Genomic DNA, 26,596 nt, shown 5'->3' on the forward strand with positions numbered 1-26,596 from the left:
AATTTAAAGAATGATTTGAAAGAGGTTTTTTTTTGCCCCAGAAGGTAAAATAGTAAAACATAAATTTCTAAAGAAACAAGATAAGTTGGAGCCTGAGCAAAGAAAAAAGTACTGGAAAATGTGTTTTTGTGCTTTGGAATATGGTAGTACCAAGTAGCTTCCAGACCCCATTGGACCAAGCAGTCAGGTCCCCTAACAGGGTCATTTAAAAATCTTTCAGGTCTTATTTTAAAGATGCTAGTCCATATTATACCAAATATATTAAAATATAGCCACAATTCTCTCTTAAATATAATTTTCACTGTAAATAGTTTAAAAGGATTATTATGACTTTGCATTTAATGTTAGTTTCCTAAGAGTCATTTATTTCATACTAGAGACCTGGTGCACGAAAATTTGTGCGCTGGCAGGGTCCCTCAGCCCGGCTTGCCTCCTCTCACAGTCTGGGAGCCCTCAGGTGATGTCCTACTGTCCCTGTGGGGAGCAGGCCTAAGCCACAGTCTGGTCTCCCGCTGTGGAGGCAACTGGCCAATCAGGGAAGGCACTGCCCCCAACACCCCGCTGCTCCTGCCACTGCCAGCCATGGCAGCTTCAAGGCCTGAGCCCTGGGCCTTGCAGCCACCGGGGCTCAAGACTGCCTGAGCCCACGGCTGCCTGAGCCCTGGTCCTCACACCTGCTGTGGCTTTGTCCGGATGGACATCCAAATGGAAGTCCAGAAGATGCCTGCCCTAATTAGCATATTACCCTTTTATTAGTATAGATACTATGATTTTCAGCAAGCAACATGAAGTCTTAGAAATTGTTCCAAGATAATCTAGCTCAGAATTTCTGCCCAAAATTAAAGAAATTTTTGTGACTATTAAACTTAATATAAAAATCAACTTATGCTTCAAATTAGTGTATTTACTTATATGCTCATTAATTTTAATTTTACCATTTTTCATATTTTAGAAACAATACTTATATTTCAGATATAAAATATGATTTTGAGTACCTGAAAATTTGGGGACTTTAGACACTATCAATATTGCTCACTGGATTCAATGTGAAATTAGTTAAATATTTTTCAGGTAGCTATTAAAAGAACATAGGTGTTCTTTCTTAGAGTAAAATTTGTGTGGAGTGTGATTTTCTCACCCTGTATTCCTGGGGTTATAATTATAGAGCAGGACTTACCTGGTATTGACAGGTGCTGAATTTGACCTTGAAAGACAGTCTCCTTTATGGCCTTGTGCCTTGGTGATGTCTCAGGGCTTGAAATTCCAACGGGCAGAATATGGGGTTCTCAAACACGCTGGAAATCTCCAATTTGTTGATTTTCAGGACAGAACAGATTGTTAGCATTTTCTAGAGAATAAGGAATGTAGAAGCTTTCATCTATAGTGAGTCAGGCATTTTATAGAGATGTTTCTCAATTTTATTTTTAAACTCAAGCTCCCATTTGGTAAAATAGAAATTGAAAACTTATGTTAATGTCATTTTTAATTTTAAAAGGCATTACATTTTTGTGGCTTCAACAAAGTCAGTTAGATGATACTTTTAGAATATTCTTGTTTCAAACAACTTGTATGTCCCTCCTTCTGACCTTCTTTTGTTTCCACCCCATTCCCTGACCCTTCACTCCAAATGGCCTGATGTTATGGTGTGGTCCTCTTATAGGTGTAAACGTAGAAGAACACATGTTTTCTGTCCTGTCAATTGATCATCTCATTGAATATGATGAAACTAAAAAGCTCAGAGAAGTTAAGACTTGACCCAGGTCACATAACTATTAGCAACATTGTTGGAATCAGGACTGAGTCCCTTAAGGGTCCACGTCTCTTGGGAACTGCCACACCATCAGATGTGATATCACAGAATATACAAGGGGAATAATGAAAGTATTCATGTTAATTCATATAGTCTGGGACAACTTCTACTGTGGTGGTGGAGAAAGTATGTAAAGAAATACCAAAACAGTTTCCTGAAGAATTCCATTGTGGGGACAGTAACAACATTATTAAGAATTTAGATAATGCCATTTTCATCCTGGATTCTACATTTGCTATTATACCTTAGGTTCTCTAGTAAGAGATAGAACTCCGTGTTGGAAAGTCTTATGAATGTTTGTGATACATAAAATGGTAATTACATTTCCATTCCCCAAATAAGCAGAAAATAATAAATAGACTTATAGGACCAAGGGATGCATAATATTTGAAATTAGGATGGTCCTAAAGAAAGTTAGGATGTATGATTATTCTAAGAATGTGCATGCAGACCATGATGGAGGCAATGGGTAAGAAAATTCTGTTAAATCTCTAGGACTATAGCCCCTTTAATAGACTGTCTAATGTTGTGTTATTTATTTTACTGCAAACAGCTTAGAAATCTGGGGTGATTTTAGAATAGGCCCATGAATGTGTCTGCTTAGGACTTTAAAATGCAGGGGGGGGGCGTTGAGTGGGAATGATGGACGGGGCTATAGGGGGATAAATGGTGATGGATGGAGACTTGACTTGGGGTGGTGAACACACAATACAGTGTACAGATGATGTGTTGTAAAACTGTGCACCTGAAACTTGTATAATATTGTTAACCAGTGTCACCTCAATAAATTCAATAAAAATGAAAATACCAGAGGCCACTGGATAGAAATGCCACATCAAGGAGAAATAGGAATATGTCCTAGATAAGAATATGAGACTATGGGCAGAAATACAGAAGCATTGCACTAGAGAATATCAATGTGAAAAAAAAGAGTGTATCATAATATGGTTGCCAGAAGAGAGGGTTTTAGAGTGTTGGCAGCAAGAATACCGGACCAAAGGAACTTTTTTTTTTGTTGTTCTAAGTTATTTGATGGTTACATCCAAAGCTGAAGAAATGAAGCTTTTAAAAAGTAAAAGAATATACAACCCATTATATTCACAAAAAATACACTTGGAAATCATTTTGTTTCCTTATTCTTCTCCAGGTGACACTTCATTTCATGATGGCCTCCCTTGCTGCAGTAAATGCAGAATTTTGCTTCAATCTATTCCGAGAGATGGATAACAACCAAGGAAATGGAAATGTCTTCTTTTCCTCTCTGAGCATCTTCACTGCCCTGGCCGTGGTCCGCTTGGGTGCACGAGGTGACGGTGCTGCTCAGATGGATAAGGTCAGTCTCAGTTGTGGTTTCTGCAATGAATCTTTAGGGCAACTTGTCCCCCACCCCGCTACCCCCCAAATATTTTATTGCAATGGTCCCAGCTAAGTGAGGACATATCAATGAGCCTCTCTCCAGGTGTGAGGAATGCACACAGCTCGCAGCCCTTGTTTGTCAGCTGGGAGATAGCAAGAATGTTTCCAAAACTGCAGTGTTGGATTTTTGTTGTTGTTGTTTTGTTTTTTTCTTAGAATATGTTCTCAAAGTGTGTTTCCCAGCCCAGTGGTGTCACTTAGAGGACTTGTTAGAAATGCAAATGCCACTGAAGTAGAAACCATGGGGATGGATCCCAGCAGTCTGTGTTAAACAAGCTTCTAGGTGCACACAAAAGTTTGGGAACCACTGCTTGAGTAGATATGGGTGAGAAAGAAAAGCTCCAAGGAGATAGCAATGAAGTCGTAGTTGAAATGCTAGTGACCTGGGCGCAAAGAACATAATAGGGCATTCCAGGTAATAACAGCCTCCCTGAATGGTCATCACATTGTCGCTACCACCTTTAGAAAGTGCGTATTAACTCACTCTCGTATGCTGCCCTGAGCCAGGCTGCACAGGGAAGTGACATGGTCATGGTTTCCCACACTTTGTCAACGAAATTTAGTAGCAGGAGAGACACCAGGCTACATGTGGAAGCCATTGTCACTCCTTTCATTCACCAATTCCTCCCATTATGGCATCCATCTATATGTCTCTTCTAAGTACTACCATGGACCAAAGTCTTTTTTCTTTTGATGGTCAAATGGTCACAGTTGGGCCAGTACAAATCCCTTTAAACTATTTTTTAAATAAGTTCTTCCAGATGATTCTGAAATATCTTTGCTTACTGACAACAAGATTTCCTAGACCTGTCTTTAATTTTCTTGGCTCAAAGAAAGGGCAGCTAATCTCTGCAAAGCTTGGTCCTTTTACTAGATAATAGTATTAAAGCCCAGAATCGGTCTAAGTGAGGTTTCATGGAGTTAAGGTGGCCTGGAAGCTGCTTGCCATTTGAGTGAAAGAACCAAAAAAAGTATATTGATTTACAAAGTCATGTGTTCAGTTTCATATTCTTTTATTTAGCTATAATATAACTGTATTTTCTTTTTAAAAAAATATATTTTATTGATTTTTTTACAGAGAGGAAGGGAGAGGGATAGAGAAAACATCGATGAGAGAGGAACATCGATCAGCTGCCTCCTGCACACCCACTACTGGGGATGTGCCCGCAACCAAGGTACATGCCCTTGACCTGAATCAAACCTGGGACCCTTCAGTCTCCAGGCCGACGCTCTATCCACTGAGCCAAAACCGGTTAGGGCATAACTGTATTTTCTTGTTTTAATATAAAAAAATCTATTTCCTTTTTTTGGAGCTTCTTGCCCCTCTCATCTCTCATATAACATTTCCACTGAAGTATAGTAGGTCATAATTTTTTATCCTAAATCATGTCTTCATATTACAATATCCTTTAAAATTTACACAAATTTAAATTTTCTAAAACACAATTGTGTTTTACCAAAAACATTATAAAAATAATTACTATAATATATTCTTTAGTCTACCACTTCTGTGGGAAGATATAATAGTTTTGTAATTTGGCATGAAAATACAGGTAGAAGTCATTGGGATACAGGTGACTCATAGTATCTTTTTTTTTTTTACCCTCAATCCTAATATCCTGAAATCTCTTACATTGTATAGGTTCATAATTTTCCTTTTTGCCATCATCTGAGTATATTTGTTACCAGTTATTTAAAAATAGAAATTCTGATTTTCTTACATAGGGACACTAGGGTATTTGAAAATAGGACTCCTAGCATTTCAAATTATGGTAAATATGCCTGTTGAAATTTTATTTAATATTGAACACATTTAAATATTGTTAGTATTATTATTCATCTTTAGCTATAGTGGTTTTATTATTGGACCTGTAATTTCTTAGAATTCTGAAAAATATGGAAACAGATATGTACTGCCTTAATATCATATCAGTCTACGTTACTAAAAACGAATTATAAATGTCAGAAAAAACAACCAAATTAGTCTCAAAATGGAGTAAAATCCTATATAATAATAGGGTAATATGCAAATTGACCCTAACAGCAGAACAACTGGGAATGACTGGTCACTATGACACACACTGACCACCAGGGGGCAGATGCTCAATGCAGGGGCAGCCCCTGGTGGTCAATGTGCTCCCACAGGGGGAGCTCTGCTCAGCCACAAGCCAGGTTGATGGCTGCCAGTACAGCGGTGGTGGTGGGAGCCTCTCCTGCCTCCTCAGCAGCGCTAAGGATGTCCGACTGCAGCTTAGGCCTGCTCCTCGCTGGCAAGTGGACATCCCCCGAGGGCTCCCAGGCTGCCAGAGGGATGTCTGACTGCCAGCTTCCCCTGGGGAGTGGCCCTAGGCCAGCAGGTGGTCATCCCCTGAGGGGTCCCAGACTGTGAGAGGGCACAGGCCAGGCTGAGGGACCCCCCCAAGTGCACAAATTTTTGTGCACTGGGCCTCTAGTTAGAAATAATTAAAGAATAATATTAAATATTGATGCTATTAAAGTTTTTCTCAAAAGTAAAGAAGAATGATTTCTGGAGATTCATATACTTTTTAGATTGTCTGGGTTCCACAAAGTTAGCTCAGAAAAGACATTGGTATCATTGAGTCCTGACACTTTATGATGCTCTTTTATTTTTCTAGTACATTCATTTACTTCCATTTGCCAATCTATCCAATAATGATGTTAGGACCTTTTTTTTTTTTTTTAAGAAAACTACAGAACATTTAAAAAAGTTAGTCTGACTTTAGGAGAAATTTTGGCCAAAAAGTAAGAGCTTTTATTTCTCCTTGCTAGGCTTCACATTAATTACTAGGTTCTTTTCATGATGGAGTAAGTTAAATGTTTAAAACTGAGGGACAGACATCATTCAAAAGGTTTTTCCACAAAGGCATTTATATTTTCCTCAAGATTACACATTAATAACTATGACTTCAAATGCTTTCTCCCCCTCCTACTGCTTAAATATTTCTCCTTAAGCTGTTTTGAACCTCCCACCCCCAGACCACCTCTTGGGGAGGAAAGACACATAAGGGACCAGCTAAGTTCAAGCTTGGGGGGCACACTGGCCATTGCTTCTCTCCCTCTCCATCCTATGCTGAGGTGATTTATGGTGATAGCTTCTCTTTGCAACCTTTTCGTTTTCATTTTGGGGACACTGACAGGTAAACTTCATCCACTTTCTTATATAAATGTTTACATTGCAGAATGAAAAAAATGATAATGACATAATCCAACTTATAAAGACTCATGCTTTTATTTCCTCTCCTTGTAACAAAAAATTAAATGATTCCATGGAAATGGAAGGTCTTCATTGAACCTTCTTCTCTTAGACAAGTTACTAGCTCCATGTTCACCAATGGAGGAGTCATAATCACAATGAAGTTGACCCAAAAGTTGTGAAGCAGAATTGTTTAAGGACCTTCACAACTCTTATCACTTGGGAAGAGATAACTGTAATATTCTTGTTTTTAAAAAAATTAAATTCTTTATTGTTGAAAAGATTACATATATCTCCTTTTCCCCCCATTGACCTCTCCCCACCTGCTCCTGCCCCTCAGCACATGCCCTCGCCCACCTACTGTCTGTGACCATTGGTTATGCTTATATGCTTGCATACAAGTCCTTCGGTTGATCTCTTACCACACGCCCTCCCTCCCCACAGTATACTTTAAGGCATTGAAAATCTTTGTGTTTGGCCAAAGCAAAATGAGAAAGGGGGCTGATGTTCTTCATGCTCTATAACATCATAGAATTAGAGGGGGAAATGACACTCAGACTGCAAAGACCTCACTTGTGAATTATAAATTGACTACTAATTTGTATAAATCTGCCTTGTTGATTTTACCTTATTTCTCATTCCATCTCATATTATTATTCAAGATTAAGAGGATTTAGCAATGAGTCTCTCTCTCTCTCTCTCTCTCTCTCTCTCTCTCTCTCACACACACACACACACACACTCACACACACACACACACACACAACTACCAATGAAGTCTCCACACCTTATTTTATTTCCCCAGGTCCCTTCTTGTTCAGCCTGACCTGCTAACTGTTTTCCTTGTCCCTGTTTGCAGGTACTTCACACCAATACCATGTCAGGACATGGAAACTCTCCTAATACTCAGGTAAAGACAATGTTTTCTTTTAGGAAAACAGACTCTAAATCTAAGTTTAGAAAAATTCCTGTCTCACTGACACATTTAATTATGCTCCCTGTCCTTTTAAGCAAAAGAATATGTTTTACTCAGATTTCCATATTGTGAATATTTCAAATATGATTTTTTATAATATCTTTGTTGATTATTAATTTACCAATATATTTTACTTGTGTTTTGGCCAGATTTGGGCAAGGTAGTGTGGAACTAAATGTGTTACTTTTATCTTTGATATTCACAGTCAACTTACATTGGTAAAATGAATTATTAAGTGAACATAGTAGGCAAATTCATTATCTTCTGTTAATAATTTTATTCTAAGGTTAGTCATTTACTTTAGTAAATCCTTTAATTCACTTTAATCACAGACACTACTGTGAGAAAGGGTAAGAAATTGTAGGTTTATGTGGCATTATTTGATGCTTTTATAGTGCCATTATTTTTCAATTATTTTATTGTACAATATACATGGTTTATATCCTAAAGAGTATGCATATCTTTTCAGTCCAATACTACATTTTAATTAATCTTTTTAATAACAGCCAGGACTCCAATTTCAACTGAAAAGAATTCTCTCTGATATAAACACATTCCACAAGGAATACGAACTCAGCATTGCCAGTGGTCTCTTTGCAGAAAAAATGTTTGACTTTCATGAGGTAAGGTCTTAGAAGGCTATTTTCATTCTGGATCTGAGTCTTATTCATTCCAGCATCTGAATAAAGGCTTGCATCTTTCTACTCAGCCATACAAAGGGGTTTTCTTTCTGGTCACTACTAATTATGTTCCCAGGTGTATTCAAAATATCATCACCTGCTTTCAAAGTACAACTTTACTTCACACGAGTGATCCACATATTCAGGGTCACTAGATGGACAGGCTCCCAAACCAAAGAGAACATGTCCCTTGGATGTGATGTGGACCTGTCATTGGGGTGGGAAAGCAGAGAGCCTACTTAGGGTTGTCCTTGGGCAGCAGGGGAAAAGTCTGTCATTTTTCCCTCTGGGCTTTGCGTCTACTGGCATAGTTTTGCATCTCCAGTGTTGAATTCACCTCCTTTTTTTCTCAGCCATGCCTTTCATTTCTCCTAAAGGACTGACTTACTTATCTTTTCAGTAAAATCATTTATAAAAAAGAGTTCCTGGTAGTAGAGATGAGACCAGCCATTGGCAGAGGAGCAGTTAAGACTTGACACAGAGGTGGGGGGGTTAGGTTTTCTTGAGGTCAGCAGACTAAATTTTAATATTACTATTTGGTGTTTGTATTATCAATTTATTCATCCTAGTGTCTTCTCATCCAAATACCAATGAGATAAGAATTCATTCTATATATTTCTATGCTCAGCCCATACTCTAGAACCATCATTGCTGTGACACCCAGAAGCTGGTTAGTGCTATTCAAGCAGACACAGTGGCCATGTTTCTCTGGGCATGTTTGTTCTCCCTTTTAATTTTCTAGTTCTGAGACAACTATAAAACTGCACCTCTGTGACAACTCTGGACTAATTCCTACTTGCATCTTCCCAGCTCTCTGTGTTCCACCCAACCATTACTGTGTTCTCTGTCTGTCACCCACTCACATTCTTTTCCCCTTTCCAGCACCACTCCCAAATCCTTTGCCAGCCTGCCAATTATGAAGCATTGGGCCACGCTGTTTTTCAATCTTATCCAAAGAATCCTAGACAAGTGTTCCAGGGGCCACCCTGTATGTTCAGCCCACATTTTATGTCTCTATTCACACACAAACTGCTGTGTCCCTGAAGGACTGCCAACTCTCTTCAATTGGAAGTTGACATGTCTATCATGCTACTATTTATAGTAGGCTCCTATGTTTTCTTTTCTGGCCCTCAGTGTGTGTATAGAGCAAGGCACCTAGAAGCACAGTAAAGATGAGAGCTGATCAAGAACTTGGAAAAATGGAGACATTGAAAGTCTGCTCGTGATTTGGTAACATGAAGATGATGACATCGTGACATTTATAGAGCAGTTGATTCTTACAAATCAAAAGCTATGCACTTGATCTTCATTAAATGTATAGGAAACTGAAGGTTAGCATGTAGAATTCACCCAGTTGGTTTTACTGCAACAAGGGCTCTTCCCACCACAACTTAATGACCATCAGATATTTTCAAAATCAAGAGATGAGTAACAGTCTAAGCATCATGATACCACAATGGAACTTTGAATGATGAAAGCTATTTATTCTTCAATTTAAAAAAAGAGAGAAAACTTTTTATTGGTCACAGGATGAGGAAATCTCAGTTCCCCCTTCATTCATAGGAACACACACAATAAAAAATCTTTAATTCAACAATTCAACCAGGTGATTGCATCAACACCTACCACAGAGAAGAGTATCACCCAGGCCACTGATTGAAGAAGACAGTCCTTGATGGGACAAAGCGAGAACCATAGTCTATAAGAAGACAAGGAGAATCAGAGGAACACTCTTTCCCAATCTGAAACCCTGCAGTACTATATGTAATCAAGGGGCCTCCCAAATAACTGAATCCCATATTCATTTTTTTAAAGGCATTTAAAGGTAGAATGAGGAGTGCCAGGTTAAGGGTCAGGTTTACCTGAGTCCTAACTCTGTCACTTTATTGCTTTTTGTCCTTCAATAATCAGTTGATATGTCTAAACCTCAGTTTTCTGGTTGATATAATGAAGGAATTATACTTAATAGTCTCTATGGCTCTCAACTTTCATGGTTGAGCTTGTAATTTTTAATCTACAATATGCATTGAAAATGGAAATTGCGCATAGTATTTTTGTGGCAGCTAAACTAAAGTGTTACTAATGTACCGTCTTCATTCAATATGCAACAACCATTTCCTGAGCTCTGACAAAGTGCAAAGAATCATTCAAGATATAGAGAGGATGCAGAAATAACTACAGGATTCAATGTTGAGTTAACATTTAAAAATCAATAAATGTAATTCACTACATTGTGCGATTAAAGGAGAAAGAACTTGACACCAATTCAATAGATGTAGAAAATAAAATTCTCACAAACTAGAAAATAAATTTTCTACATAAAATGTTTTTGGTAAAATTCCAAATATTTTTGCCTTAATGCCAAGAACAAGATAAGAACGTTTTTTATAACATTTCCATAAACATTTTATTGGAGTCATAACCAATACAAACATTGAAGTAGAAGTAACAGACAGAAAGAAAAAGAAGTAAAATTGATTTGGATTGGGAAGGAGGAAATAAAATCATCATTGTTCACAGATAAGAACTGTGTAAAAAATCTAAAAGATTTTAGAAATCAGTTATTAGATTTAATAGTGAATTTAGCAAGTTTAGAATACAAATTAAGTTGCATTTCTCTTTTATTTATAATTTAAAAATAAAATAAAAAATAACATCTATATTAAATACCTGGGAATAAATCTAATGAAAGATGTCCACAAATAAAAAAGTTGATAAGAGAAAGAGGATTTAGAAACAAAGGATACATTTTGTTTATGCATAGAACACTCAATATTATAAAGATGTCTATTTATAGATTCAAAGCAATTGATTTTGGATAAACTTAAGATCTGATTTTAAAATTTACATGGAAATGCAAAGAATTAAGAAAAAAGTTAACTGTGAAGAAAGGAAATAAAAACACCCAGAGGATTTACATTACTGGAAATTAAGGCTTAAAAGCTACAATAATTAAGATTTTCTGGCATTTTTGCAAAGATAGACAGTTGACCAGTGGAACACAGTAGAGAATCCTGAAACAGATGCATAGAGACCCTGGATTTATGATAAGTGTGACTCTGCAGAGCGATTCTAAGGGATGATATTTGTAATAAATGGCATTGTAATAAATGCCATAACAAAAAAATGTATCTTATCACCTATCCATATACAAAAGAATCAATTCCAGGTGGATCATAGATATAAATGTAAATGATGAAAAATCAAGATATTTAGTAGATAAATATAGATTATTCTTAAGACCTTGGATAAGCAAATATTTTTTAATCTTTGTTTTGGGATATATAAAGCACTAATCATATAGGATAAAGCAGACAGGATAGATGGCATTAGAATTAAGAATTTGTTTTCATTAAAGGACATCATATAGAGAGTAAAATGGCAAGCCACAGTGACAGAACGTATTTGCAATACATATAAGAATCAAAAAACTGAGATCCAAATCCAAAAACTCCTACAAAACAATAAGAAAAACACAAACAGCCCAGTAGAAAATCTTGAACTGACATTTTACAAAAGAACATATTTAAATGGCCAATAAACATATGGACAGACAGTCAATCCTCAATAGTTTTATTCTTTGTTATTTGTGTTTCATGTATTCTTGTAGGGACATAAGCAGCAGGGCTTGAAGGAGATTGGCAAGACATACTAGCTGGACTACTCAAAAATTATATGTATCACACACACACACACACACACACACACACACACACACACATATTTTTGGTGACCCAAAGCTTTCTAGAATTTCCCAAAAGTGTTGACGCTGTGCAGTCGTCAAATCATCAAGCCAGGGATTGGTTCTTAAAACTATTCTGTGTAGCTAGTTTCAAAATGGATGGATGGATAAATGGATTGATGGATGGATTAATCAGAAGATGGAAAGAGCCTTATTTATGGAAATTACACATAAAGCCTTCTTTATAGAGGTAATATTATCCTGCAGTCAGATAGTGGATAAATAACCAATCCTCATTATTAGGGTTGAAAATCCTATAAAATTTATCAGGATATGTTTTGACAATACATATGACTTGTAATGAATCTTATTTTCCCTATTTATGAAAATACTAGAGGCCTGATGCATGAATTTGTGCGCAGATGGGATCCGGCCCGCCCACCCTGATGGGGGCCAATCAGGGGCTTGGCTGGCTGGGCGGGGAGGGGCTGTGGGCGGTTGGCCTGCCCCACCCCCTATGGGGGGGCGGATGGGATCCGGCCCGCCCACCCTGATGGGGGACAATCAGGGGCTAGGCCGGCTGGGTGGGGAGGGGCTGTGGGTGGTTGGCCTGCCCCATCCCCTATGGGGGGGTGAGCATGGGTGGGGCCGGTGGGGTGGCCAGGAGGTTGGCTGGCTGGCTCCACCCCTGATCGGGCCAGTTGGCCGGCCACAGTGGGCGTTATAGTGACGGGTCGTTCCAGCCATTCTGGTCGTTCCGGCGTTCCAATTGCTGGCTTTTTATATACATAGATTTCCCTGAAAATCTACATGTGTGTATTTGTTGTATTGTTGGTATGTTGATAAATTAGATTGCTATGATTTATATTTACTAAAAACAACAAATATTTCTTGAGCACCTATTATGTGCAAGACAATGTGCCAGGGACTGGGAACACAATAATAACTAAGGCATATATTGTCCTGACTTTACCGAATTTACTCTCTTGTGAGGGGCTCGGGAAATCTCATATGTAAGTAAGATGGGTATGATAACAGGGACTATTGGAGGACATAGGAATGTTCAGGGAATACTGCTATCAAGGAAGGGCATCTATGCTTGAAACTAGAAAATGCGTAAGACATAACCACGAGAACTAGGGGACATTCCAGGCAGAATGAATGTTGTTCAAAGGCCTCCAGGGAGACAGGACACATGGCACTTCTGAGAGCTTCCTGTAGTTGAGTCTGGCTAGGGAGCAGAGTGTGAAGGGGACAGTGGCTAGAAATAGGGAAGTGGGTGCAGATCAGCAGAGCCTTGCAGGCCAGATCCAGAGATTTGGGCTTTATCTTAAGTGCAGGAAGTAGACTTGACATGTTTTCAGTAGGATGGGGGTGATATCAGCGAGGGAGACAAGTTTGGAGGCTCTTGAAGTATTTATGATGACAAAGCAGTGGTAAAGGCAAGGAGGTGGGCATTAGCCATAATCTCTGTTAGTCCTCTCAATACATTTCAGATAAATATAAGTTTATCAGTCAGCATGAGTTCTCCAGCTCCTCTTCTAGCTATATTTCTATATTTCTAGCTGCATTTCATTATCTTTGAGGCAAGAACAAATCCTTGAGTAGGGTAGTAAAAATAAAGAGACAAATTCAGGAATATATTTCTTATATGCTTAGTTGGTGGTGATTTGGAAATACAACAACTGTATATTACTTACAGAACTGTATATTATTTGTATTTATAGGAATATATTAGGTGTGCTGAAAAATTATACAATGCCAAAGTGGAACGAGTTGACTTTACAAATGCTGTAGAAGATGCCAGATATAAAATTAATAGCTGGATTAGAAATGAGACACATGGTGAGTGCAATGCTCAATTTTTCCACAGGTCAGTTATATGTGAATGTTGAGAACTGTCAACATTACAATTGGGAGTCTTTTGTACACACAGAAGGCACTGCTTTTCCTGATCCAAAGCAATGATGGTTGTTATTTAAAATTGCTTTAGTATTTGTCTGTAATGTGGTGTTGAGCAATCTTAATAATTTGAATGCTTTATGCTTTTAAGAAGTCTTGGCTATTGCATGATCTCATTTGATTGGAAAATAATCTTGTGAGACCAATAAATTTTATTATGGCCATTTCATAAATTAGTTATAAGTTAAGGTAATTTACTCTGTTATCCTCAATATCTTATGCCTGGCTAGTGAACAAGATTAAGAGCAGTTTATAGGACATTGTTTAATGACCACAACATATTTCATTCTAATGCTCAACCTAGCATCTTACTGTTCCTTCTTGGGCTGAAGGGTCTTATTAAAATTATGACATCCTACTGTCTAAGAAATATATTTCATATCATTGTGTTTTCTAAGGGATTCATACTTTATCTTTAATTTAAACATTATTTTTATTTATCAAAATAGTATATGGGGCACAGGTAGTGCCTTCAAGAAAAAGTACATCTCTTTATAGGTAAGTCTCTTTCACAACTTAACACAGAATCACAGCTAATGTTCTGTACAAAGCAAATAAGGACATTTATTCCTTGTTGTTTTGTTAATTGACTGACTCCAAAGCCAGCCATTTCATTACCTAATGCTTTGCTTTGTTTTATACTTTGAACAATATACATGTATTTGATGAGGCTGGCTCTGTGTTAGAAATACCAGACATGCGATTTGTACTGTTAAATGCAAACATTCAACAACATACAATTAGTCCAGCAAACAAGAATACAGTGTCTCAATATTCTTTTTGTCATAATTCATCATTACATCAGTAGAGGGTGACTTTGACCATGAGCTACCACATGTTTCAAATATACTATTCATACACAAGAGAAACTACACAATTACTTTTTTAATAACTGAGTGAGCTTCTATTTACTATTTAGTATTTAAAGGTATGAGATTACTAATACTTTTCTCAATTTTGACCATTTATTTATTTCTGTTCTTTCCTTTTCCATGCAAAAATACATACATAATTATTCTCATTTTGATAAGCATATGAACTCAATGTCACTTGGGGGAACACTTCAAATACTGCCAATGTTATTACAAAACCACGTAGGTTCTATCGCTCCCCATCCTCCACACTCTACCAGAGCCATCCTTTTGAAAGACAAATCCGATTCATCAAAACCATTCCCTTTCTTGTCTTCCAAGGAGTAGTGAACAAGAATTCTCCACTGCCTTCAGGATAATCCAAAATTCTTAGCAGACATTGAAGGCTCTTCATTATCTGGCCCCTGCCTCCAACGTCTCCAGCTTTACTCTTCCTATGGCATCAGAATGTGTTAGGGTTGCCCCAAACACACTGCTTTCCAGGCTTCCATGTCTTAATAAAAAGTCCTGGCTTTATGGTAGTTCTCCCAGTCCACACCTTGCCCTCACCTCAGCAGGCCACCGAGCCAGAGACGAGTGCCTCTAGCCTAGCCTGTGACCCAGCACACTGCGCATGTAGCTATGACACCAGGGGCCTTTGTTGTGTTGGCTGTTGCCTTCTCTGTTCTGGAGTGTGAGCCCAATGATGATATGGACTGTCTTTCACTGTTGTGATTCAAGTATCCAGAGCTAAATGCAAAAATCTGGTTAATGTGGAATGAAGGAAGGAGTTCGCTCTTTCGCTGGAACGGGTAAAAATTACACTTGGATGTTGTGGCCTGGTCAATTCAATAAAGGCATTTTGGTGCCTGTGAATAGGGAGGGGATCCGGGAATTGTCTTCCTGGGTCAGAATCCTCTTGTTAGTATTTCTTGTTGTGTGACTCTGTACAAATTACTTAACCTCTCTCTGCCCAAGTCTCTTTGATAATTGCAGTCCCGCTTCACAGGGATTTTGTGAGGATTAAACTAAATACTGCACATACAGCATTTAAAAAAATGCTTGACAGAGTAATTGCTCATAGATTATTACAATAACTATGTGATAAGAAAAATATGCTTATCTCATCTTAATTTTTTTTTAAAAAAACTTACATTAAAAAATTGACATTTTTTTCTCAATTTATTTCTCCAAAGGCAAGATCAAGAACATCATTAGTGAAGGTAGCATCAGTTCATCGGCGGTCATGGTGCTGGTGAACGCTGTGTACTTCAAAGGCAAGTGGGAGTCGGCCTTTACCAAGAGTGACACCATGCGCTGCCATTTCAAATCTCCCAAGGTATGGGGATCTTTAACTTAGGAAGTATTTTGCTGATAGTATTTCTTAACAGCAATTGTGGTGTTTACCTAGACAGAGGCTGGGCTCAGCAGTTCTTCACTCATTTTCTACAGTGTTAACAATATTATACAGTCAAGTACTTATAAGATAAACTTTCTATTTCCCTGCTAATGCAGGTTATAGAATACAACTGGAGGTGCTCTGTAAATTGATATTTCTTATATTTCTTAAAATATATTTGAAATTGAGAAAAGGAATGACATATGAATTTATTTGAAGGCATTCCAGTAGGGGGCCTGTAAGAAGAAAATATGACTAAAGTCTAGGTTTTATTTTTCATGATTCTAACTGCAGGGTGCACAGAATTATTTAATATCAATGATTTTCCCTGAGTTAAGGCAAATATGTGTTTCATTTTATAAAACATAAAATTGTGTTTAATAAAGTTATGAATTTCCAAATATTGGTTATATCTGTTCCTTAATTTAATTCTTTGATTTAAAACAACCTTCTAAAATATGTATTCTTAAAAAAAATTTAAACCAATTTGTACATAATAACCTTAGTATAGTAGAAACATCAAAGGCCTTGGAGTCAGAAATACCACATCAGGGTCCCCACCTCAACTCATGGAAGCTGCCTTGTCTTAGCAAGTTAACCATTGCAGAGCTCCTCACAAGCGAAATACAGTGATTCCATAAAGCTCCTCTAATTTCCCTTTCAATCACCCAGTCTATTAAGCCGAGGTAGAGAAATTCAGATTTAACTTTTAAACTTAGTTTTATTTTTCAAGTGGAAAATGCAATTGAAATGTTCTTTCTACATTTCCCCACATCAGAAGTTTAAGACACAGGAGAGCTGAATGCTGGTAGAAATGAGAGGTCACTGGATGAGCGAGGAGGTCGGTAATAAAAGGCCACCTAGGCAGAGTGGAACCACAGGTAGGGCAGGAGGAAGGCATTTGGGAGATATTTGAGAGGAAGGAGAAGGCACAAGAACAGAATAGAGAGGTAATAGGCTGACCCTCTGGCTTATCTCGGTGACTGCCCTTTGCATGGAGTGCAGCCAGCCCTGCCTTGTGTCCCTGACGACAGGGTCCTAAGACAACCTTGAGAAGCAAGTTTACAATGCAAGTGTCTCCATGGGAACAAAGAGAGGGGCACAGAAATATTTTGAAATTTGTATGTGAAAACATAATAATGCAATAAATCCTAATAAGAATGCAGCTGTCTCTACAGACATTATCTGCATAATTGAATAGGAAGAATATTAGGCAGCACTAGAATTTTAGGAATTTTAGTTTGGTGTGAGCTTTTGTTCCCCACTTTCCTCCAGCACCTCCCACATAGACTGTATTGATTAATTTCCTTCAGTGAAGACACTGTGTGCCTGTCCCCTGCACTGCTTGTGGGTTTTTGTTCCTAAAGAAGTTTTTACTTACATAAGTGTTAACATGTAATAACTGTTTAAAATAATCTTCCTGCCGATTGCATGTCCCTTATAATATAGTTATGATATAGAGCATCTAACAGACTATGGAATCTATATCACTGACATCAGTTTTGGTGAAGTGACCTCTTTGCTAAAAAGTCTTGTTTCAGTCTTTCTCCAGCATAACTCAGCTGTGTGATCCTTGCCCTGGCACGGAAATATGATATCATGGCTGTAAAATCCAGCCCCCATTGGCACCAGGCTCAGTTCGGCTGATCTGTTTCAGTGGGCAGGTGCCTTTTCCGCTTTACCGTTTCAGGTGTGTTCTTTATGAGGGTCAAACTTTCAGTCAAAATGGACATCCTTTCCAGAGGGAGAAGGACCTTTTCTTTCAGCACAAATCATTATCTATCCTCCTCCCATAGAATTTCCTGTACAGGAAATAAGTAAAGCGAGATATGACAGGCAAGATGACAACTTTGCAGAATCACGATATCATTTAGGAAAAGGGTGGTTTATGACACCTCTACAGTGTTTCCAAATCTGCAAATTATATTCCTCAAGGTTAGACCTATTGTGTTAATCTGAGTGATGTATTTTACAAAAGTTAAATAATTTTTTTACAAGACCTCATTCTTAAATTGTGTAATTTTGATAGTACTAGGTTGCATCTTATTTCTGATGAGAGAAAAAAAATCTATAGCAGTCATTTTTAATTATAATGCTATTTAATAATTGTTTATTACTTATTATATAGACATTTCAGATAAAACACTAAGTGCAAGGCAATGTCCCAAGTACTAGATATATTAATGGTCATAACCCTTACAACAATCCTTTGCCGAACAGACTATCATTATCCTCATTATTTAGAGGAGGAAATGGAGGCACAGGGAGGTGAAGTAACTCGCCCAAGGTCACACAGCTGGGGAGTTTTAAACTCAGGCAGTTAAAGTCTATGCTTTCACCACGAAGATGTGCACCAATGGTAACATGTGAGGGAAAACCTACAGGATCAACTGAACAAAAACTGAAACATTTTTTCTTTTGTACCTGGTCAATAAGTGAAACAGGTGGGCTCATTAAAATGTTTTTGTGACTTGACTTCCAGTGTCCCGGGAAAGCAGTTGCCATGATGTATCAAGAGCGGATGTTCAATCTGTCTGTCATTCAGGACCCACCTATGCAAGTTCTTGAACTCAGATATCAGGGTGGCATAAGCATGTACATCATGCTGCCTCAGAGCGAAAACCTCTCCGAAGTAAGTTACCACTCCCACTTCCACTGCTGGGGATGACTTTTAGGATGCTGGTACTTGTGTGTTCATTTATCAATTTTAAGGTTTCAGGTTGTTGGAATGCTAGAGATTTACCCACTTATTAATTTATTAATGATAGAAAAAGTAGCCTGGATAAAACAAGCAGTAGGTAACTCAAAAGATAGATTTATTTTTGTACTTATTGTCTGAGTTGTCTTTTTCTGTAATAGATTGCCCTAATGTGTGGATCATTAGGTGTCTAGTATTAATAACTAACTAAATCTACATAACTACATAATCCTACATTACTAAATAATAATGAGGAAGCTGGCTTTGCATTGGGCCAAATGAGAAAAACTAACCTAGAATAAAAAGTTATTACAGGTTAACTTCAAACTGGATAATTTATAGAAAATTTAAATAAGACTGAATTTGCTTATAAATTTGGATTCTTGAGAAGAATACAGGTAAAGATGAATAACTGTGAAAATCTGTTTATGATTCCAGTGAGCCTGAATTTGAGAACAAATGTCCATATATGAGATCTGGAAACAATGTACATGAAAAATCTTCCCATTATAGGTCTGGAATAAGCTATGACCAGTTCTCAGGAATTAGTGAATTTAATATGTGAGTCATTTGGGGTCAGCAAGGGTGTTGGAGAGAGATGTAAGCTCCTAGCTATATAACTAAGTTTCCTAGCTATGTACTTCGGGCACATCTCCCAACATGCTCTTGAGTTTCAGTCCTTCCATGTGTCGAGTAGGAGAGTTATTTAGGACCCAAGCCTCCCTGATAGCATGGGTGACTGTGCTGGAAGATATTGATCCCCCAAGTCCTTGAGGCTGGAGCTCTATGCTCCTTGCCTTAGGTCCCCCCGTGGTTCCTTCCATTGGTTTACTCCTACAAGCTATGCAAATATCATTTTCTTTGCTGCCCATCCTGAGAAAATGGTCAGGCAACACTGACTTAAATGACTACTGAGCTCCTTTCTCCCTCTGATGATCTCTGATTCCCTAGTTCCTTCACCGGACCATTGTTTCACTTTGGCTATATATGTTCATATGTAGGCAGAGAACAGAAATTCCCTGGAATACAATTAAGTCACACCTTGTCATAGCAGAGCAAATTAAGCATGTGATTTATGAAAGAGTGCTTGAACTATTTGTTTTAATCATTTCCTATTTCCAAAATCTCCAGGACCCATTCACATACTTACGTATAAATACAGTGTCTGGGAGAGGATAATTATGGAAAGCCATATATCTTTGTAGTTGTTTTTTAACCATGGGGTTCTAAATTGCCTTTTGAATATTCCTACAGATTGAAAACCAACTGACCTTCAAAAATCTAATGAAATGGACCAGCCCAAGAAAAATGAGCCACCAGTACGTCAAGGTGTTTATTCCTCAGTTCAAGATAGAGAAGAAATATGAAATTAAACGTTATTTACAAGCCCTGGGGCTGAGAGATATCTTCGATGAAACCAGAGCTGATTTCTCTGGCATAGCTTCAGGAGGTCGTTTATCTTTGTCAAAACTGATGCACGATTCGTACATAGAAGTTAATGAGGATGGCACAGAGGCAGCTGCTGTCTCAGAAAACACCATTGTAGAAAAGCTACTCCCTGAGTCTACCGTGTTCAGGGCTGATCACCCATTCTTATTTGTCATCAGGAAGAATGACATCATCTTGTTTAGTGGCAAAGTCTCTTGCCCTTGACAATCCAATTGGTTTCTATTATGATAGTCCCATCGATATCATGTGAATAGATAAAATTTAATGGGAAGCATATGGAGCTCCCTTTAGTTTACTTTCTCTCACATTGGTCAGCAGATGACTTTGGTGACTTGACCTTTCTCTGACACCTGGTTCATTATCCCCATCTTGCTCTTAGCATTTCTACCTCCGTCTTCCCCACCCATTTATAATTTCATTGTCTTTCTACCCACACTCATTTCTACCAGTCTACTCCATAGCCACTTGCACACAGTTCTGGGCATGGCATCTGGGAATTGTGGACATGTACTCCACTGGTAATGACAATGTAGAAGCCACCCTAGAGATCTTTTCTGAAACTCTATAGTGTCCCCGATAGTCTAGTTTTATTGTACATGGTCTAGAAAATAAGCCCGCCTGCTAGAAATAAGTGTGAGGGATCACTTTTCCTTGCTGACCTAAGAAGACATTAGAATTGACTTGAACATTGATGTGAAATCAGTCTCTAATCTAAAAGCGAAAAAAATATGGATTTGAAATTTGGGGCCAACCAAATTATTTCACGAATAACTTCAAGTGAATGAATGTCTTTTGGCTTTTCCTTGATAGACACTTAATATGTACATAGTTTTTTCAAATATTAAATACCTTTTAACTGTTGCCAGTTGTTATGTACAGTGTATTATTTCATATGCTGTGTAGTTTACATGTGTTTTCTCTATTTATCAGAATAAAGAAAAACAACATAACTATACCGGTGTGATTGTTCTCCTATGACCAATTGTGAGACTGCCAGCAATATATTTTTCTAGGCTGAACAAGCAAGCAATGAAAAAAAAAAGAATGCTTTACAAATATCTATCTGATTTCGTTAAATGTTGTTAATGTATTACACATGAAAGTTACTTTTACATCTACTTACATAGGCCTATGAGCTAATTTTAAATATGAGGACTTAAATTCATAAGGGGGAAAGATTAGTACCTGTGGATATTTATAATAGGTTATAGGTAGCTTTACACAACAGATGAAAAATAAATTGAGAATCAGTAGACCACGTTGAACTTTCTAGTAGCCTATAGCATGGCTCTGTGATGCTTCATGCTAGACCTGGCAGATACTTGACTTTCAACAAATATTGTGGAATCCATGAATATGGCATGAATGAGTGAATGTGACATAATTTTAAAGACGTAGAGTATCTCCTGACCAAAATAATTTGGTCATTAACCTGCCACACCTGAAATGACTATGATGTCTTTCAGAGACCTTTGCAAGGAATGAATTTAACTGGTATGCAGTGGTATGTGTTTTGGGAGAAATTGGGTTTTCTGATTAACTCCATTTCCAACGATTGCCATTCAAGTATAACATATTCCTAGACTCTGTCTTTAGGAGGACTTCAGTTCCCCATTTGTAGAATTAATTTGGGAGGCTGATAGTTTTCTTCTCAAGTCTGTGACTCTTCTTTGAGTTAAATCCATAATCCCTAGAAAGGAGGAGGAAAGATAAACATTATTGAATACTTTTTCTATTTAGAGGCTTTATTATCATCATCACATTTAACACTCACAACAACCCTGTTGTATCTGCTATTATCCCTATTTAATAACTAGGTTCAGAGAAGTCAAGTTAGTTACATATATGACCAAAGGCAAAGTTCATGTTAAAACTCAAGTGTGTCTGATTTAAAAGCTCTCTCTTATAAAGACCCTTGGTGGGCCACTTCAACTAATTGTCTTTCATGTTTTTTGGATTACGTGGATCCAATTAGAATAATCTGCCATAGCCAGAGGAACGTTTTAGATTGTAGGGTGACCATGTGATTTACCAGGTAACAGATTTCCCAAACGGTTGGGCAAAAGGCAAGACAAAAAAAGCAACCAATGGGTCAAGTGCCTCACAGACTCTGAGAAACAGGTCCTGGTCTGTACATTTATTTTTATTTTCTGTGAACTTGAACCCTACTTGGCCCCCAGTTTTTGCCTGCTCCCCACTCCATTCCTACTTATATGACAAAAGGCAACAGAAATATACTGATGTCTTAGAGGATTTTACTTCCATGTTGATGTGAACAGAGTGATGGCTTTTCAAGCAAGTGGGAACATTTCTGGTCCCTATAAAATATCAACCACACGCCAGCCAAATTATTTAAGTTTGCTCTTCTCTGTGTAGGAATTCTTTAGGCTGCTTTACTGGAACTGCACCCCTTGGCCCAGAGACATTGCAGCTGGGCTTCCGGATATTGGCAAGACATTCTATAAGTTAAGTTGTCAGGAGAAAGACTTACAACTTTTCTATTTATATTCTCACTACAACCCAGCAACTTCTAGTTTTCCTTTTCAGAAGTTCCTTTAGAAACCTCATTATATAGAGTCTCCCCTTTTAGACCTCCAGGATAAAGAAGGCCTTTTCTGAAGTACAGCTGTCCAGGGGCACAGCAAAGGGGCCCTCTGCATCCTCTTTAGGATCATCCCTTCTTTTGTTGGGTCCCTCCCTTTTTTCCTCTCTGCTTTCTCTTTTGGGAAGAGTACTACTCCTTCTTTGTGTTGTCTCTGGGCTTGATTATCTAATGCCAGTTGCATACTCTGAATGTGTGTGTGTGTGTGTGTGTGTGTGTGTGTGTGTGTGTTAATTTTGCAGTCATTCTGCATTTTTAGTTTTATCTGATGGCAATGATTCAGAGAAAGTTTGAAGTATTTTCCCCAAAGAATTAAAATTTGAATAGTATCTCCACTTTTAAGTGAACTGGGGACACACTCCAGCTTATAACTAGTTCAATACCTTTGCTCATGTCAAACTTAATTCAACTTGAAATTCACTGATATAATAACTATAATATTAACCACTGTTCTTAACTTGCTGGATTGGAAACTTGTATCAGGTGAATCATTTCCATGATGCTGCTTCAGTGTAATGAGATTGCTTCTCTATCTTTACTACTGCACAATTTAGATTTTTTAAAAAAATATATTTTATTGATTTTTTAGAGGAAGGGAGAGGGATAGAGAGTTAGAAACATCGATGAGAGAAACATCAATCAGCTGCCTCCTGCATGCCCCCAACTGGGGATGTGCCCGCAACCAAGGTACTTGCCTTTGATCAGAATTGAAAATGGGACCCTTCAATCCACAGGCTGACAGCCACTAAGCCAGGGGTGGGCAACCCCTGGCACGCGTACCAAACATGGCACGCCAGTAACTTTTGCTGGCACGCGAAACCCTCTCTTATAATCTTCCATTTACAATTTTTTTCTTAATATCGACTTTTTTATTTTTCAGATAAATTCAGTGTAGGTGCATCTTAGATAAATAAATAATTTTACATAACAAGTTATCTTAAAGACCATAGACATGGATTGACGAGAGAGGGGAAGAGCAATTTCTATGCCTCTGCCTTAACTCTCCCTGCCTTCCTAGATCCGACCAGTGTTTTGGTTTCATCCACATACGCTTGTGAATCTTTGTTCTCAGTGATGAATTTTGTTAAGTCTCATAATAGGAGTAGCCTGACGGATGAAAGTAGTAGCTCGTGCATATCTCTGAAGGTCACGAAATATAAACCTGATGTAAAATCTCTGTCATCAGTGATGCAGCAGCAAAAGTCCCACTGATAATATCAAACGGAGTCATAAAGTTTTCTGTCGGACTATCAGTGTACATGTATACATTAAAAAATAAATGTATTTTTCATCATCATATACTGTGTTTTTGTCGCTCGAATGAATTTTATTATTTCTTCAAGGTTCTTCACATACGTACACCTTAAGAGATATCAAGTAGGCGTAACATGTTCTCAAAAAATTAGGGTTGGCACGCAGAAGAATTTTGAGTCAGAGATTTTGCTGGTTTTGGCACGCACTCACAAAAAGTTTGCCCACCCCTGCACTAAGCCAAACCGGTTAGGGCACAATTTAGATTTTTAATAGCTTTAGACAGAACTGAACAAAAATTCTGTAATGTGTAACTACTGAAAAGTATTGGTAACATTGTACTATTAAACATTTACTAGCGGCCTGAGAGAGCTTTGCATTGAGTAACTTTGCATGTCCTATGCTACACAAGTGACAGAGTACACCCTAATAATACACTCCCAGAACTTGTTGCAAATAACTTTCATTGTCTCAGCTGATGTCTGAGTCACCATAGTTTCCAAATGAAGTACTGTCAGAAGCAGCCAACTGATACTGGTCAAGCCAAGGATGTCAAAGAAAGGTAAGGGGCAAGGGCAAGGGCAACTAAAATGGTGAAACATTTCAGTTGTGGATTTTTTTATTTGAATGCTGGGGAGTTTTCTTTCTTTCTTTTTTATTATTCTTCACCTCAGGATATTTTTTTTCTATTGGTTTTTAAGAGAGAAGAGAGAGAAGGAGAGATAGGGAGAGAGAGAGAGAGAGAGAGAGAGAGAGAGAGAGAGAGAGAGAGAAATCATAGACTGGTTGCCTTCTCAGGAGCCCAGACCAGGAGTGGGAAGCAAACCCACAATCCAGGTAGGTGTCCTTAACTGGGAATTGAACCCACTTTGGTGCTCGGGCCATGCTCTAACCATTCAGATACACTGGCCAGGTTGGAATTTTTCTTATTATTAAGCTTTTGCATCCATCCCCCTGCTCAGCTATACAGGAAAAAAATAAAAAAGAAAACTGTGATTGGAGAAAATGGAACCCACATAGTTTTGGGAACTCTTTTCTATAAAAATGAAAGTCTAAGAAAAGAGGCTGAGCACTAAACCAGTGTATCTCTAATATAAACAACACAAACAAGTCTCCTCCCCAAGGCTCGCCTTGCCAGGGACATGTTTCTGGAGGGTGTGGCAGCCAGCTCTGCTGAAAGGAGCCTTTAGTCTCTGGATGGCAGCCTGCTCTTCCCAGCAAGTAGAATCATGAAGCTTAATGGGCCATGGTTTTTCATGTGGCGCCTCATATACAAAATGTGATTAGTTTAAAAAAAGAGAGACGTTTAAATAGTTTTAGCTTTTTTTTTTAATAAGTAAATTTACGAAATGCCTGGATCTGTCCTCGAATGAACCCATGGATTATACTTTCTGAATTCTACATTGGGTTATGTTATCGGTTACCTGATCAGGTGCCATTAGTAATATTTTTTTTCTCCTCTAACATCAGACTACTGAAACTTTTTGCTAGACTTGCACTTCAGTAATGCTTAGATAATGTGGGCTTTAATTTCATCTTTACATTCATTGTTTTACTCTTCTGCCTTCTCCCTGCAAACCACCCATCCTTCACCCCTCACAGCACCTAGTCATACTCTCGCTCTCCAGCTATTCGTCTGCCCTTCTTCACTCTTCCATTTTATACTTTTAGCTAGGTTTATACTCTGCTTTTCTTTCAGGGTCTACTATAATATCAAATATTTCCTTATAGACCTACCCCCTTATAGTATCATTGAGAAATATTACTCAACTAGAGGCCCGGTGCACAAAAATTTGTGCACTCGGGGGGGTGGAGAGGGGGGTCCCCCAGCCCAGCCTGTGCCCTCTCGCAGTCTGGGACCCCTCGGAAGATAACGACCTGCTGGCTTAGGCCTGCTCCTGGGTGGCAGAGGGCAGGCCCAATCCCTAAGTGCAGCCCCTGGTCAGGCTCAGAGCAGGGCCTATTGGGGAGTTGGGGCGCCGCCCCGTCATGCACAGAGCAGGGCGGATCGGGAGGTTGCGATGCCACCCTCAGTCACGCTCAGGGTAGGGCCGATTGGGGGGTTGGGGCACCACCCCCTGTCACACTCAAGGCAGGGTCGATGGGGAGGTTGCAGCGCCACCCCCTGTCACGCACAGAGCAGGGCCAATCAGGGGGTTGGGCGCTGCCCCCTGTCACGCACAGAGCAGGGCCAATCAGGGGGTTGGGCGCTGCCCCCTGTCACGCACAGAGCAGGGCCAATCAGGGGGTTGGGCGCTGCCCCCTGTCACGCACAGAGCAGGGCCAATCAGGGGGTTGGGCGCTGCCCCCTGTCACGCACAGAGCAGGGCCAATCAGGGGGTTGGGCGCTGCCCCCTGTCACGCACAGAGCAGGGCAGATCAGGGGGTTGAGGAGCTCCCCGCTGTCACGCATAAAGTAGGGCCGATAGAGGAGTTAGGGCATCTCCCCCTGTCACCCGCAGAGCAGGGCCGATCAGGGGGTTGGGGCGCCGCCACTGTCACACTCGGGGCAGGGCCGATGGGGAGGTTATGTCTCTACCCCATCACACACAGAGCAGGGCCCGTGGCAGGTGGGTTGGGGCGCCGCACCCTGTCACACACAGAGC

General features: G+C 38.9%; 1 protein-coding gene and 1 long non-coding RNA gene across 4 annotated transcripts in view; both read left to right on the forward strand.

The window, feature by feature from the left end:
- SERPINB7 (serpin peptidase inhibitor, clade B (ovalbumin), member 7) overlaps positions 1–21,087 on the forward strand; it is a 43,613-nt gene extending 22,526 nt beyond the window's left edge. For all 3 annotated transcript variants that reach the window (XM_005861544.2, XM_014535875.1, XM_014535874.1), the window contains exons 2-8: positions 2,958–3,143; positions 7,300–7,350; positions 7,923–8,039; positions 13,506–13,623; positions 15,788–15,930; positions 18,473–18,622; positions 19,943–21,087. In XM_005861544.2, the coding sequence (XP_005861606.2) occupies positions 2,973–3,143; positions 7,300–7,350; positions 7,923–8,039; positions 13,506–13,623; positions 15,788–15,930; positions 18,473–18,622; positions 19,943–20,341 (1,149 nt within the window). In that variant the 5' untranslated portion in view covers positions 2,958–2,972 and the 3' untranslated portion in view covers positions 20,342–21,087. The remainder of the gene's footprint in view (positions 1–2,957; positions 3,144–7,299; positions 7,351–7,922; positions 8,040–13,505; positions 13,624–15,787; positions 15,931–18,472; positions 18,623–19,942) is intronic.
- A 3,344-nt stretch (positions 21,088–24,431) lies between these two features.
- Positions 24,432–26,596, forward strand: part of LOC106725290 — a 7,595-nt gene continuing 5,430 nt past the window's right edge. Inside the window, exon 1 of the long non-coding RNA XR_001361148.1 lies at positions 24,432–24,552. This is a non-coding gene — a long non-coding RNA (uncharacterized LOC106725290). The remainder of the gene's footprint in view (positions 24,553–26,596) is intronic.

This window comes from Myotis brandtii, unplaced genomic scaffold (genome assembly GCF_000412655.1).
Source record: "Myotis brandtii unplaced genomic scaffold, ASM41265v1 scaffold154, whole genome shotgun sequence".
NCBI lineage: Eukaryota > Metazoa > Chordata > Mammalia > Chiroptera > Vespertilionidae > Myotis > Myotis brandtii.